The 15,290-nt window shown below is 42.9% G+C and overlaps 1 protein-coding gene across 2 annotated transcripts in view; it reads left to right on the top strand.

Annotated features, from left to right (window-relative positions):
- Positions 1-5,093: 5,093 nt before the first annotated feature.
- Positions 5,094-15,290, top strand: part of LOC309475967 (uncharacterized protein) — a 136,940-nt gene continuing 126,743 nt past the window's right edge. Inside the window, exon 1 of one of the 2 annotated variants that reach the window (XM_082138995.1) lies at positions 5,094-5,738. In XM_082138995.1, the coding sequence (XP_081995121.1) occupies positions 5,693-5,738 (46 nt within the window). In that variant the 5' untranslated portion in view covers positions 5,094-5,692. The remainder of the gene's footprint in view (positions 5,739-15,290) is intronic. The other variant, XM_082138996.1, reaches the window with a different exon arrangement.

Raw genomic sequence — 15,290 nt, 5'->3', positions numbered from 1 at the left:
CTTTGTTTTTATATTCTGAATATATTATATTTATATTATTTTTATTTTTATTATTTATTTATATTATATTATATATATATATATATATATATATATATATATTTAAATTATATTTTATAAACCTTTGAAAAACAGAGAAATTTAAGTATTTGGTCTATGCAAACAGCAGACGTACAGAATCACAATCAGCTCTGGAAAGTTTAGCAAGTGGAACATCCTCAGCAAGACAAGATATTGTATGTGAAACATTACAGAAATGATATGGCATAAAACAGTTAGGTGTAAGGGTGAGTTGTTTGTGGGTTCCAGCCCTTCCAGTCCATGTCGGAGTAAAGGCGAATGATAAACTGGCAAAGACGTTGTTAAGGATCTTGAGATCAACATCAGAGTGTAGATGAGTAAACAGGAAATGAAGGGGTTGATGGGAACTGAAGTGAAAAGAGACTGAGAGGATATGGCACTATGAAATATGAGGAAGACATCAGTAGGCCTATACACAGAAATATGGGGTGAAAAGAAGAACTGTTGATAACATTAAAAAGGATGTGATAATGACAAGATTATACAACACTAAATCAAAGTTTAGATAAAATAGGGAAACATGAAACTGGTAATTGTGATAAATGTGGATACATTGCTGGAATGTACAGCATACCCAATAGAGAAAGATTAAAGTTTGTTCAGTCACTTAAGGAAAGGGGCGTGAGCAATTATTCACTTAAGGAAATATAAGGAAAAGAAACAAATATGTAACGATCACCAGCTGGAGTGCCCTTGAGAGCCACCAGAGGGCACTCCACATAAGACTCTCCTATTCACTCACAAACTACAGTTCCCATAACTCACTGCCTGGACTCATCACTTATCACTGATCACATTCACCTGTACCTCATTCACTGATTGCATTCACCTGTCTCATCCTGTTAGTCTGTCTATTTATACCATGTTCATTCATTCACTCACTGCGAAGTCTTGTTGTACTGTTAGTCTGCATTTCCGAGCATTTTCCCTGGTTTCTTGTCTGGTTTTTGAATATCTCGCCCTGGTCCCTGGATTACTCTCTTGCCTCTGGTCCCTGCCTGTTTTGTTAGTTTGTTTCTTTATTTGTTTGTTTGGACTGCCTACCTGTGTTTTGACCTTTTGCCTGTACTTTGGATTACGCCTTTGGATTACCCCTTCAATAAAAGCTGCACTTGGATCTTAACCTTCGTGTCTCGGAGCAGTTCATGACAGAAGACTTCGCCACTTCAGATCCAGCAGCCGAGAAAGAACCGAGACCCACCATGGACCCACTAATCAGTCTCTTCCGCCTCAGCCAAGGTAACCGATCCATTGAGGAATATGTTGACGAATTTTGTGAGCTCTGCCATGGGGTAGACTTGGACGATGCAGTCTTAAAGGATAGTTTCCGATATGGGCTTGAGGACATGTTAAATTATCTCATGCCTGACAACACCCCTCAATGGACTTTAGGTCAATATATTGAATTCGCCCTGAGGATAAGCGGCTCATCCTCTTCTGTGGGCCCTGTGGATGAGGGTTCCCATGAACTTACCACACCCGTTGAACCGGAATTCTGCTATACCTCCCCGTACTCTCGTTATGTCTTAGCAGAATTTCCAGAGCCCTGTCGCTTCCCAGCAGATCTTCCAGAGCCCCGTCACTTCTCAGCAGATCTTCCAGAGCCCCGTCACTTCTCAGCAGATCTTCCAGAGCCCCGTCACTTCTCAGCAGTTCTTCCAGAGTCCCGTCACTTCTCAGCAGATCTTCCAGAGCCCCGTCACTTCTCAGCAGATTTTCCAGAGCCCCGTCACGTCTCAGCAGACCGCCCAGAGCCTCGTTACGTCTTAGCAGAATTCCCCGAGCCTTCTACTGTTGAGGGGGCATTTCCAGAGACTGTTCCCGTCACGCCAGCCATCAAGCTAGTCACCGGATCGGTCTATTATCGTCCAGGACTGGTATCCAGTGTGGCCGATTCCCCGCTGAGGTCAGTACGTGTTGCCATAAGGGCCATCGTGCAGGAGTCTCGTCCCGCTGAGACTATCCTGCATAAATCATGTTTCACCGAGACCTTCCTGCCTGAGTATCTTCCTGCCGAGCCTGCACTTCACGCCAGTCCAGCTGAGCCTGCACTTCACGCCAGTCCAGTCGAGCCTGCACTTCACGCCAGTCCAGAGCTGTGTTCATCGCAGGTCCTGCCCAGCACAAAGCCCTCACCGCTGTTCCTGCCCAGCACAAAGCCTTCACCGCTGTTCCTGCCCAGCACAAAGCCTTCACCGCTGTTCCTGCCCAGCACAAAGCCTTCACCGCTGGTCCTGCCCAGCACAAAGCCTTCACCGCTGGTCCTGCCGCCCAGCTCAGAGCCCTCTTTGCCGCTGGTCCTGCCCAGCTCAGAGCCCTCTTTGCCGCTGGTCCTGCCCAGCTCAGAGCCCTCTTTGCCGCTGGTCCTGCCCAGCTCAGAGCCCTCTTTGCCGCTGGTCCTGCCCAGCTCAGAGCCCTCTTTGCCGCTGGTCCTGCCCAGCTCAGAGCCCTCTTTGCCGCTGGTCCTGCCCAGCTCAGAGCCCTCTTCGCCGCTGGTCCTGCTCAGCTCAGAGCCCTCTTCGCCGCTGGTCCTGCCCAGCTCAGAGCCCTCTTCGCTGCTGGCCCTGTCCAGTTCAAAGTCCTCTTCGCCGCTGGTCCTACCCAGTTCAAAGCCCTCGCTGCCGCTGGTCCCGTCAAGCTCAGAGCGCACTGATCCTGAGCCAGAGCTTCACGTCAGTCCTGCCGAGCCAGAGCTTCACGTCAGTCCTGCCGAGCCAGAGCTTCACGTCAGTCCTGCCGAGCCAGAGCTTCACGTCAGTCCTGCCGAGCCAGAGCTTCACGTCAGTCCTGCCGAGCCAGAGCTTCACGTCAGTCCTGCCGAGCCAGAGCCAGAGCTTCACGTCAGTCCTGCCGAGCCAGAGCCAGAGCTTCCCGTCAGTCCTGCCGACCCAGAGCCAGAGCTTCACGTCAGTCCTGCCGAGCCAGAGCCAGAGCTTCACGTCACGTCCGCCCGTCCAGAGTCTCGTCCCGCCGAGACTGAATCTGTTCCTGAGCCTGATACTGATCCTGAGCCTGAATCTGTTCTTCTTCCTCTTTCCACGCCTGTGTCTTCGGACAAGATGGCCGACTCCACGCCTGTGTCTTCGGACAAGATGGCCGACTCCACGCCTGTGTCTTCGGACAAGATGGCCGACTCCACGCCTGTGTCTTCGGACAAGATGGCCGACTCCACGCCTGTGTCTTCGGACAAGATGGCCGACTCCACGCCTGTGTCTTCGGACAAGATGGCCGACTCCACGCCTGTGTCTTCGGACAAGATGGCCGACTCCACGCCTGTGTCTTCGGACAAGATGGCCGACTCCACGCCTGTGTTTTCGGACAAGATGGCCACCACCGAGCCAGTGTCTCAGGACAAGATGGTCTCCACCGAGCCAGTGTCTCAGGACAAGATGGTCTCCAACGAGCCAGTGTCTTCGGACAAGATGGCCGCCGCTGAGCCGGTGTCTGTCCCTGAGCCGGTGTCTGTTCCTGTTCCTGAACCAATGTCTGTTCCTGTGCCATGGTCACCTCCCTGGCCTCCTGAAGGGTCGTCGCCTCCCAAGTGGTCGTCTCCACCCTGGCCGCCCGAGGGGTCTTCACCACAGTGGCTGCCCGAAGGGTCGTCGCCTCCTGAAGGGTCGTCGCCTCCCAAGTGGTCGTCTCCACCCTGGCCGCCCGAGGGGTCTTCACCGCCGTGGCTGCCCGAAGGGTCGTCGCCTCCCAAGTGGTCGTCTCCACCCTGGCCGCCCGAGGGGTCTTCACCGCCGTGGCTGCCCGAAGGGTCTTCGCCCTGGTCGCCTGCACAGCCTGCTCCGCCCTGGTCGCCTGCACAGCCTGCTCCGCCCTGGTCGCCTGCACAGCCTGCTCCGCCCTGGTCGCCTGCACAGCCTGCTCCGCCCTGGTCGCCTGCACAGCCTGCTCCGCCCTGGTCGCCTGCACAGCCTGCTCCGCCCTGGTCGCCTGCACAGCCTGCTCCGCCCTGGTCGCCTGCACAGCCTGATCCGCCCTGGTCACCTGCACAGCCTGATCCGCCCTGGCCTCCCATCCTGCTGCAGTATCCAGGTCCTCTGCCGCTCCACGGGCCTGGCCCTCCATCCCGCCCCCGGGTCCGCCTCCGCTCCACCTCCCTCCTGGACAGTTTAGGAGCGTCTGGAATCCGCTCCTTAAAGGGGGGGCTATGTAACGATCACCAGCTGGAGTGCCCTTGAGAGCCACCAGAGGGCACTCCACATAAGACTCTCCTATTCACTCACAAACTACAGTTCCCATAACTCACTGCCTGGACTCATCACTTATCACTGATCACATTCACCTGTACCTCATTCACTGATTGCATTCACCTGTCTCATCCTGTTAGTCTGTCTATTTATACCATGTTCATTCATTCACTCACTGCGAAGTCTTGTTGTACTGTTAGTCTGCATTTCCGAGCATTTTCCCTGGTTTCTTGTCTGGTTTTTGAATATCTCGCCCTGGTCCCTGGATTACTCTCTTGCCTCTGGTCCCTGCCTGTTTTGTTAGTTTGTTTCTTTATTTGTTTGTTTGGACTGCCTACCTGTGTTTTGACCTTTTGCCTGTACTTTGGATTACGCCTTTGGATTACCCCTTCAATAAAAGCTGCACTTGGATCTTAACCTTCGTGTCTCGGAGCAGTTCATGACAGTAGAATTCAATGAGGAATTATTCAGATTTTTGAATGATACTGGTAAATATGATGGAAGGATCTAGTCAAATATCTCGGTGTATGGATGGAACCTAGGGTGACATTTGCTATACTAAAAAACTGATCAATAAATGTAAAATAGGAGTAAATATTTTAAGATGTTTATCAGGGGTTGAATGGGGAGCTTGTAGATTATCGTTGAAAAGAATATATAGTATATTAATCAGATCAAGTTTGGATTATGGAAGTATAATTTACGGATTTGCAATCGAAACTTAAAAAGATTGAAGAAATACAAAATCAAGCTTTAATGCTGTAGTGCGTTCAGAACATCTCCCATTGTATCTTTAAAAATAAGATTGAGATAAAATAAGACTGAATTATTGGGTTAATATAAAAGGTCATAAAGAGAGTCATCCAGTAAAGGGAGTGATAGAAGAATGCTGGGAACATGGGAACAAAAACATTAAAATCTTGGGATGGAGTGTTCACAGGGAAGCACAAGAAGCTGATATTGCAGATTGTGATGTTAGCCCAAACGTTATAATAGCCAGTATACCACCGTGGATATTTCCAATGCCAATAATTGACGTATTCAAATGAAATTCAAATGAAAATCAAAAATGAGAGAGATACCCCAAAGAACATTATCTACACGCTTATTAGTGCTTCACACTCCAGTCCAGTTGGTGGCGGTAATGCACAAAAAGTTGCTTTGCCAACCGCCATAAAACTCCATTAGAAGAAGAAGAAGAAGACTCCAGTGTCTGTGAAAGTGATAACTTACGGTTTTTCTTTCGTTGCAAATCATCAGTTGATTCAATAGAAAGTCACATTCGGTTTTAAAATCTCTCGGTTTAGTGGGTTTTGTTAACAGTCGTCGCTGTCAGTCTGGTGGGTGATAACACAACGTGGATTATGTATTAATTTCCATCGAAATCAGATTTTGGATCTGGAATCTACAACAGTATGAAGAGCACTTTAAATCCCGTTTTGTTTTTATTACTACTGTGCGGTAAGTGTGACTTATGTTAATTTCAGTTTTTACTTTGACACAGCAGAAGTATTTGAGTGTTTCAGTGGCGGAATTATAAAGTTATTTATAGTTTGGCATGTGAACTATAAGGAGTGTGGCAAGCAACAACAAATCAAGCATTCATGGATAGTTTTTGTGTATCTGACCTGTCATACCCTCCTGAGACCCAGAAAAAAAAGAAAAAGAAAAATCGTTTTTTTTTTTTCATCTCATCACATTGTTTAGAGCATAAGAAACAAATGGTTTAAAAAAATAAATAAATATCCCAGGACTAAAATAAAGTGACATGAAATTATAGCCTATGTATAGGCAAAACCAATGGGATTTTTTTTTTCATTTTTTTTTTTCATCACCAATAAATTTCTATATGGGGAGGCTGCAGACGTGGCAGGGGCAGCTGCCACCGACGCCTGTCACTCAACCTGCCACCGCTATATGCGCCTGTCACTCAACCTGCCACCGCTATATGCGCCTGTCACTCGACCTGCCACCGCTATATGCGCCTGTCACTCGACCTGTCACGGCTATACGCGGCTGTCCCACGACCCGTCACGGCTATACGCGGCTGTCCCGCGACCCGTCACGGCTATACTCGCCTGTCCAGCGACCCGTCACAGCTATACTAGCCTGTCCAGCGACCCGTCACAGCTATACTAGCCTGTCCAGCGACCCGTCACAGCTATACTAGCCTGTCCAGCGACCCGTCACAGCTATACGCGGCTGTCCCGCGACCCGTCACGGCTATACTCGCCTGTCCAGCGACCCGTCACAGCTATACTAGCCTGTCCAGCGACCCGTCACAGCTATACGCGGCTGTCCCGCGACCCGTCACGGCTATACTCGCCTGTCCAGCGACCCGTCACAGCTATACGCGGCTGTCCCGCGACCCGTCACGGCTATAAGCGCTTACCACTTGACCCGTCACAGCTGTATGCATCTGCCTTGCGTCCCATGAGCGTTAAATGCGCCTCTCACTCGAAGTCGAACCACTGTTTGTGTGTGTCACGTGACCCAAAGTTACTGTTAAAAAAACAAAGTTGACCTGGAAACCGCATCCCGATTCTGAATGTTTTTTTTTTTTTTTTTTTTTTTTTTGTCATTAAAATGTAACACTGTTTAGGCAAGATTTGAAAAGCAGACGAGAAGACATGCCAACAGACCAACTGCAACCAGCAATTAGAGGATTTTGGGCAAATGGCTGAAAAATCATACAGTAGCCTAACTTATAAGATGGTAAATGGTAGGCTATCACTTTCGACCAATAGGTGGCGCAGTTACGAAATCGATGTGATTTTGAAATCTTTCTGACTTGAAATCTTTTGAATATCCTTTGAATAACAAAATAGGCTACAATAGCTTGGCCGTGACTTACGTCTCAGTCCAACAGTAGCTAGTGCAAGTTTACCTTAAGATAGCATGCGAGGTTGGCTTGATATAGCCTATATGATTTATTATTATTTATTATTATTATTATCATCATTATCAATATTATTATTGGTATTATTATAATTATTATTAGGCTAAGCCTAGCCTACTACTATATTGTGTAGGCTACATGTAGAATTACAACTAGCCCAAGACATCTTTATTTAACCGTGAGTGACTAGGCGCGCATAGCCGTGACGGGTCGCGGACTCGCGGGACCATAGCCGTGATGGCGGGTCGCGGGACAGGCGCGTATATGTGACAGGTCGAGTGACAGGCGAATATAGCCGTGACAGGTGAGTAAAGTTGTGACAGGTCGAGTGACAGGAGTAGGTGACGGGTCGCGGGACAGCCGCATACCCGTGACCGTGGGTGGTAGGCTAGCAGGTGCTTCAGCACCCCCAAGAAAGACCAAAGCACCCCGATAGCACCCCCAAAAATAATTTCTGGAAGCAATTATATTTTGGCTGTATTCTATGGAAGCCCTGAACCGCATTTTTAAGAAATAATATCTCGTTATTTCGACATTTAAGTCTTATTTTGACATAATAAATCGTTATTTCGACATAATGGGGACATTCTAATCTGCATTAAGCCACATTAAGCGTTCTTATAATGGTTTTCTATGGGAGGAAAATGCTTAACGTGTAATTAAACGTTGCGTTCATATCTGATTTTTGTACATAGCATAGCCTACTGTTATGATTTTAGTATCATAATGATTAATAAATGCACGCACAATTATCCATGAACTTGATTTGAACAAATGTCTTTCAACTTGACGTGCAAAATTCAGAATTAGGCTAAATGAATGTACAGCAATTTGTACAAATAGAGAGTCTATATATACTGTTGTAGCCATTAAATAAGCGGATTTAGTTTCATATTTGTTCAACTATTATAGTATTATTTTTTTTTTTTTTCATTTATGTTGATTTAAGAAAAGTGAACAGCACGAGTAAGATATGCGCAATATATCGAGAGACATGGAACGGGTCAGACATGATTTTGACTTCATTAAATTTTGTTTTGTAGAAAGCCTTTCTTTAAAGTGAATTTCGTTTTGTATAAATTGTATCTTAATTTTAATCAATTTTTCATCAACCGTGCCTGGATTTAATAAGTAATAGAAGCAAATATAACGGACACTATTATCATGGAGGCGCCCGCGCGGTCACTTGCATTGCACGTTAACTGGAGCGCATCTCATCCTAACTTAACGAAACTCAGTGTATGCCTCACACAGACATGAGAAATACATCAAATACACAAAGCTTGAAATGTCTTTAAACGAAATAATTCAAAAGGAAAAGAAGGCTCGATCCTCTATGATTATGTAATCCATTATGTGCATTTCTCTCTAGGCCTAATTGGCGCGTTCACTACGAATATGGCGATCGTCAACTTCATATTTGCAGCACTAGTTTATTAATAAAAATCTCGCTTGTTGCACGCACACATATTATGTCGGAATAACGAGATATTATGTTGAAATAACATTATTATTATTATTAATACATATTTTATATTTGATTGAATGCAGAATGTTGCGCTTGTTCAATTTAATACAATTAAAACTTTGTTTGTGGTCATTAAAATAATTGAATATTAAATATTTAGTGGGCAAGTTTTGCTCATTTATATAGGCTACAGCTCCCCTGTCAATGATCTAGCACCCCCAGCACATGCGTTAAAAAATCTCTGGCGCCGCCCCTGGCCGTGACGGGTCGAGTGACAGACGAGTAGGCCTATAGCCGTGACAGATCGCGGGACAGCCGCATATACCCGTGACAGGTCGCGGGACAGCCGCATATACCCGTGACAGTTCGCGGGACAGGCGAGTATACCAGTGACAGGTCGCGGGACAGTCGAGTATACCCGTGACAGGTCGAGTGACAGGCGCATATAGCGGTGGCAGGTCGAGTGACAGGCGCATATAGCGATGGCAGGTTGAGTGACTGTCGAGTATACCCGTGACAGGTCGAGTGACAGGCGCATATAGCGGTGGCAGGTCGAGTGACAGGCACATATAGCGGTGGCAGGTCGAGTGACAGGCGCATATAGCGGTGGCAGGTTGAGTGACAGGCGCCGGTGGCAGCTGCCCCTGCCACGGAAAGATTTTACCTGTTCCTGATGCGTCCAGTAGGGGGATATACTGCGAAATAACACCATTAAATCGACGCTCAAAACTTACACAGACATTAATAATCGTCCCGTTCATAGATTTTGCCCGAAATTGTGTTTTTTGTTAATTTAAATATAAACGTTTTAGTATAAATCTGCACTATGGATTAAAATATCTGTAGATATTAGGTTGGGCTTCACTCAGCCTATACAGAAGACTATTTGTTTTTATGAATTAAAAAATAACACACATAGTTGGATCAGATGACAAGTAATGATACATGACCTACTGTAGAATAGTTATATATGACCTACTGTAGAATAGTTCATTGAATATTGAATATATTAATATTGAATAAATAATAATAATAATAATAATTAATAATAGAATATTCACTGTATGTTTTTATACAGGAGACTGAGTGAAATATGTTGTTGTGAATTTATATAAAGTTACAATTAGATTTTAACCATATTTAGCCCATTAGACAGCACTGTGTAATCATATGGATTCTCGATTAAATATCTGCTGTACTATTCACTTAGTCATCATACAGCTACAAAACAGCAAAACAGCTACATACAGCTCCCCTATGGCTTGCCACTCTTCTTTAACTGTTTTTCTATCCTCCTGTCAAAGTTCTTCTGCTCACCGATACAAAAACAAAAAAATTAAACATAAAAAAATGTAAAAAGGACATCCATGGTGAATTTGATCTTGTCAAATTCACAAGCAGCAGGACTCACTGTTAAATTTTGTATAAAATTCCTGAATCCTTAATTTTTTATCACAGTTGCTTTGGTACATTTCATCATTATTCATTATATCAATTCATTATTTCCTTCATTAGTGAAATTCTAAATACACCTCCGCAATTGATCAATTCAGGACGCATTTACAAAATAAAGTGTAATAGAAATGTATTGAAAACATGCTTAACAGTTTATGACAACTAGTCAGCCATTTTGCATTTAATGACTTATGCAAGGAACTAGTATAATAGGCCTATATTTTGATCAACATGACATAAAGAGTTGATAATGTAGGAAACAGCAGACAGTTGTACATTATCAATTGCATGAATGTACCGAAGCATTTGCAATTTGTATAAAATGAGAAATTGCTTTTATGATGTGCACAAGTGAAAGATGATGTGATTTCAGGTGTGATCTGAGAAATGCACCAAAGCAACTGAGATAAACTATAAAATTGAAAATGACATTAAAAACATGTCCTTATGTCTCTCTCTGTAAGTCATTTATTTACTAGAGAAGCTATTCATGGATTTCATCAGGTCCCTTTCCACAGGTGTATTAATCAAGCACAATGCAGTCTGCATTCATAATCTAGGTGCTTGATTTTAGACACCTGTGGAAAGGGACCTGATGAAACCCATGAATTGGTTTGGAATGCAGTTAAAAAAAGAGATGGTTGTTTATAGTTTATACAAGTTTCGAGATAGAGAGAGAGAGAGATTTTAATTTCCTTAAGTAGCTAAAGCAAACACACACCTTTATGGGATGCATCATGCAAGTTACTTGGCAAATACAGAGTATGATAAATCCCACATTAAGTGCACACAGCCTACATTTTAATCCAGATCAGTAAGCTATTTTAAGAAAATTTAGATATACTAGTTAGATCATCTCATTTTATAAGAAACAACTCAAACCAGAAAGGAGTAAAGGGTCTTACCAGAAGAGGCAAGATCAAGACAGGCAACAAAAGAAAATTCAAAAGAAAATTAACTTTGAAAGTGAGTAGAGAAGACTAGGGGCAGCTAAACTTATAAATTTAAGCCAGACAGAACATCAACCTGACCGTCCAGAACTTTTTGTCTCTCGAAATAAATTATAGACCCATCCATTGATATATAAAAATGAATTGATATCTACCTAGCTCTATCAAGTTAATCGTTTATAAATAATAAATGTTGCATCATTGCTAAAAAACAATAACTTCAGCGGATTATTTAATATACCTCAATTCGTGTCGCTGTACAGCCTCCCCCTACTGGACGCATCAGGAACAGCAGGGGCGTAAAACTGCTTGGGGCGTAGATCTACCGGCTCCAGGTCTGCAGCCTCCCCCTACTCATACATTTTGGGGTTTCAGAATTTATTTTAACTAAAATTTGTATAAAGATGATTCTCAACTATGTTATGAAATATATAACCGAATTAATTGAAACACCATTTTACTATAAGCAATATGTGTGTAAAATGGCCATGAATTAATATTCTCATTCAATGCAATGCATCTATACACTGTATCTAATCTGCACATTAATGTGTTCTTGGAGCAACATTTAGGCTAATGTAAAAAGAAGTAATACATAATAATTAGAGTAATATGTAGCAACAGTGGACACGTATGAAATCAAGATCCTGTTACATTTTTTTTTATTTGAAAGCCCATAACATTTTCCTGAGATGTTGGTTTAAATACGATTTGAAAATTAGTCCGATTTAAATTATAAGTACAATATATTATCATATTTCCATAAGAGTGCTAGATTTGATCACTAAATTAATGTCAGGCATTTTTAAAGACCAAGTAAAAATTGTTTTCATGGTGAAACCTCCAAATATTTGGTACCTCTGAAAAGTCCTGAATCTGCTCTTTACAGGACACCCAGGATGTGACATGTATCCTGTCAGAGAAATTCACTAAAATATGATGTCCACTACAGTAGACAAAAGTCTATTTCTGGGTCCCAGGATATACATTAGTTTTCACGATTATGTTAACAATTGCATTACTGCAAAGTAATCATATATAACGTTTACAAATAATTTTCACAATTGTTCTATAAAAAGCTTAGTTTTACTCTGGGTAACACGAATGACTGTAAACAGTATCGTACTCTTATTTCTACAGTGTATATGTGAAGGTACCCAGCATGCAATGCAGCATGAATAGATTGTGCTGTGGTGTAGTTTTTACTGGTTGGTTTTATCTGTGCTGCTGAACTTATTTTTTAGTTATCTTTTAGCAGTATGTGTTGTTGGTCTATTTTGTTATAGCTTTTTTTATATATTTTTAACTTGTTGAGTGTCACGTGTTTTGTATGTCAAATATTCATGTCTGCTTCACTATTGAAAAAGAAACTTGTACAAACAGTGATACATTTTAAAATGATAAATTATCAGTTTATCATCATCAAACATGCTTATGTTAATATTATAAGATTCTTCAATGTCCTTTTTACAGTGTAACCCAATATAAAATATTGTGATTTGTTTTGCACTAACTAGTTTCTCCAATCAGACTCTGATTTTTGCAGATATGCTACTAATATTAAAGGTATTGCTGTTGTATTTGGGCAGTAAAGAGTTACAGATATTCACTCAGCTAAATGTATTTAATTTATCATTTTAATTAGCTTTGTATAAAAGCTGAATGAATGAATGAATGAATGAATGTAGCACATCTGTAGATTGTAGATGAAGAGTGTTTTACATTTACATTTACATTTAGTCATTTAGCAGACGCCTTTATCCAAAGCGACTTACAAATTAGGACAAAAATTCAGCGAGTCATCATAAAGAGGCAAAAACAACAACAACGCAAGAAGTGCTCAAAATACGAAGTTCAGGTATTATTCAGAGTAGCATAAGCCTGATAAGTGATGTTTCAAAGGGAAAGGTTTTTTTTATTATTTTTTTTTTTATTATTTTTTTTTTATTATTTTTTTTATAAGGTTAAGTGCTCACGGAAGAGATGGGTTTTCAGCTGTCTTTTGAATGTTGTCAGGGATTCTGCATTCCGGATGAGGGTGGGGAGAGCGTTCCACCAGCATGGAACTGTGAATGAGAATGTTCTGGAAAGTGATTTTGTGGCTTTCTGTGATGGAACCACGAGACGTCGCTCGTTGACCGATCGTAGGTGTCTGGTAGGGATGTAGACTCGTAGGAGTGAGTGAAAGTAGGAGGGAGCTGAGCCTGTGATAGATCTGTAAGCAAGCGTCAGTGCCTTGAACTTGATGCGAGCAGCGAGAGGTAGCCAGTGCAGAGAGATGAACAGAGGAGTGACGTGGGCCCTCTTGGGCTCGTTGAAGACAAGACGAGCTGCAGCATTCTGGATCATCTGTAGGGGTTTGGTTGCACATGCTGGAAGTCCAGCCAGAAGAGCATTGCAGTAGTCGAGCCTAGAGATGACCAGGGCCTGGACGATAAGTTGCGTTGCATGCTCAGTTATGCTGGGTACACACCAAAAGATAATCGGGCTGATTTTGGGCCGATTTCTCCCCTTCCGACAATCCTAGCTATGTCCCGATTATCTTGATGGTTTAACAGATTATTTTATCAGATTTTCCCTTGGTGTGAGGTGTGTTAAGAGTGTCCGAACCTGCTCGGAAGAACGTCGGAGCCGCTCCGATCGCGAATCGTAAATATTAAACATGTTTAATATTTACGATCAGAAATCCTGATGTGTGGGGGGAACTCCGAGGACAAACACGCGCACGCTCTGGAGATTATCACGTGAAACGAAACAATATCCAATCAGAAAGCGAGATGATGGAAGACACGGTCATTCTCTCTCACACACACACACACACACACACACACACACACACACACACACACACACACACACAGACACACACACACACACACACACACACTTGCAGGAAGCTTAATGTTAAGATTTAGTATTCATAAGTGTAAAATTCGAGGAAACAAGCCTTTGTTTTTCATTTTAAGAGCAGAAATTTTACAATTTTACAATAAACAAATACAATGTTTACAATCTGTAAACATTTTCAAATTTTTGTTTAACTTTTAAGTTTGTCACTGTTTATGTATATGTATTTTTATGTTTGTTTATCGGCTTTACTCTTTGTACCCCCCTGACTGTAATTGTATAATTCTTAAAATCAATAAAAAAAAAAAGAAAAAAAAAAGAAGCTGAGTGTTAAGGGTTCAGTGAGGTTCTATAGACTAGAGGGATTAAATAACTTTTTCTAAAGAGACAATAAATCCAATAAAGAATAAATAAAGACAATAAAGAATGAATATATTTCCGTATAAAAGGTTATATATAATGGTAGGTACAATGGTTTTTTCACGTGAATTTTCTGTGAAAATCATTCCAAACACTATCGCAATTTCTTCCTGCATATCGTCCGTCATGCTTATTCTGAAGTCTCACGATATTTTGCGAGATTTCCTGTGTTCATAGTCGAGACTCTGGTTGAAAATCTGTTTGTGTGTGGTGTGCTGTCTTTGTCACATCATGGCACACCACACACTATAGGAGCAAAACGCTTAAATCTAGGATTTTTTGTCCTCATGTTTGTGGTCTGTCACATTTTGAAAATCTTATAAGATGTAAAAAATCTTTTGGTGTGTACCCAGCATTAGGAAAGGCCTGATCTTCCTGATGTTGTGCAGTGCAAACCTGCATGATCGAGCTGTCTTTGAAATGTGATCAGTGAAGGTCAGCTGGTCATCAAACGTTACTCCAAGATTTCTGACCGATCTTGATGGGGTGATTAATGATGACTCTAGCTGGATGGTGAAGTCGTGCTGTAGAGACGGATTGGCAGGGAGGACGAGAAGCTCAGTCTTTGCCAGGTTGAGCTGCAGGTGATGTTCCTTCATCCATGTGGAGATGTCCGCCAGACAGCTTGAGACCCGTGCAGCTACTGTGGGATCATCTGGTTGAAATGAGAGGAAGAGCTGCGTGTCATCAGCATAGCAGTGGTAGGAAAAACCGTGTGCCTGTATGATGTGTCCCAGTGATGTGGTGTAGATGGAGAAGAGGAGGGGACCAAGAACTGAACCCTGGGGAACACCTGTGGTCAGCTGATGTGCTCTGGATACCTCACCTCTCCATGCGACCTTGAAGGACCTACCTGTGAGATAGGACTCAAACCAGTGGAGTGAAGTTCCTGTGATGCCCAGTGATGAGAGGGTGGACAGAAGGATCTGATGATTCACAGTGTCGAAGGCAGCAGACAGATCCAGGAGAATGAG

Source organism: Leuciscus leuciscus (genome assembly GCF_965113295.1).
Source record: "Leuciscus leuciscus genome assembly, chromosome: 15".
Lineage (NCBI taxonomy): Eukaryota > Metazoa > Chordata > Actinopteri > Cypriniformes > Leuciscidae > Leuciscus > Leuciscus leuciscus.
This window is presented reverse-complemented; position numbering and strand designations above follow the sequence as displayed.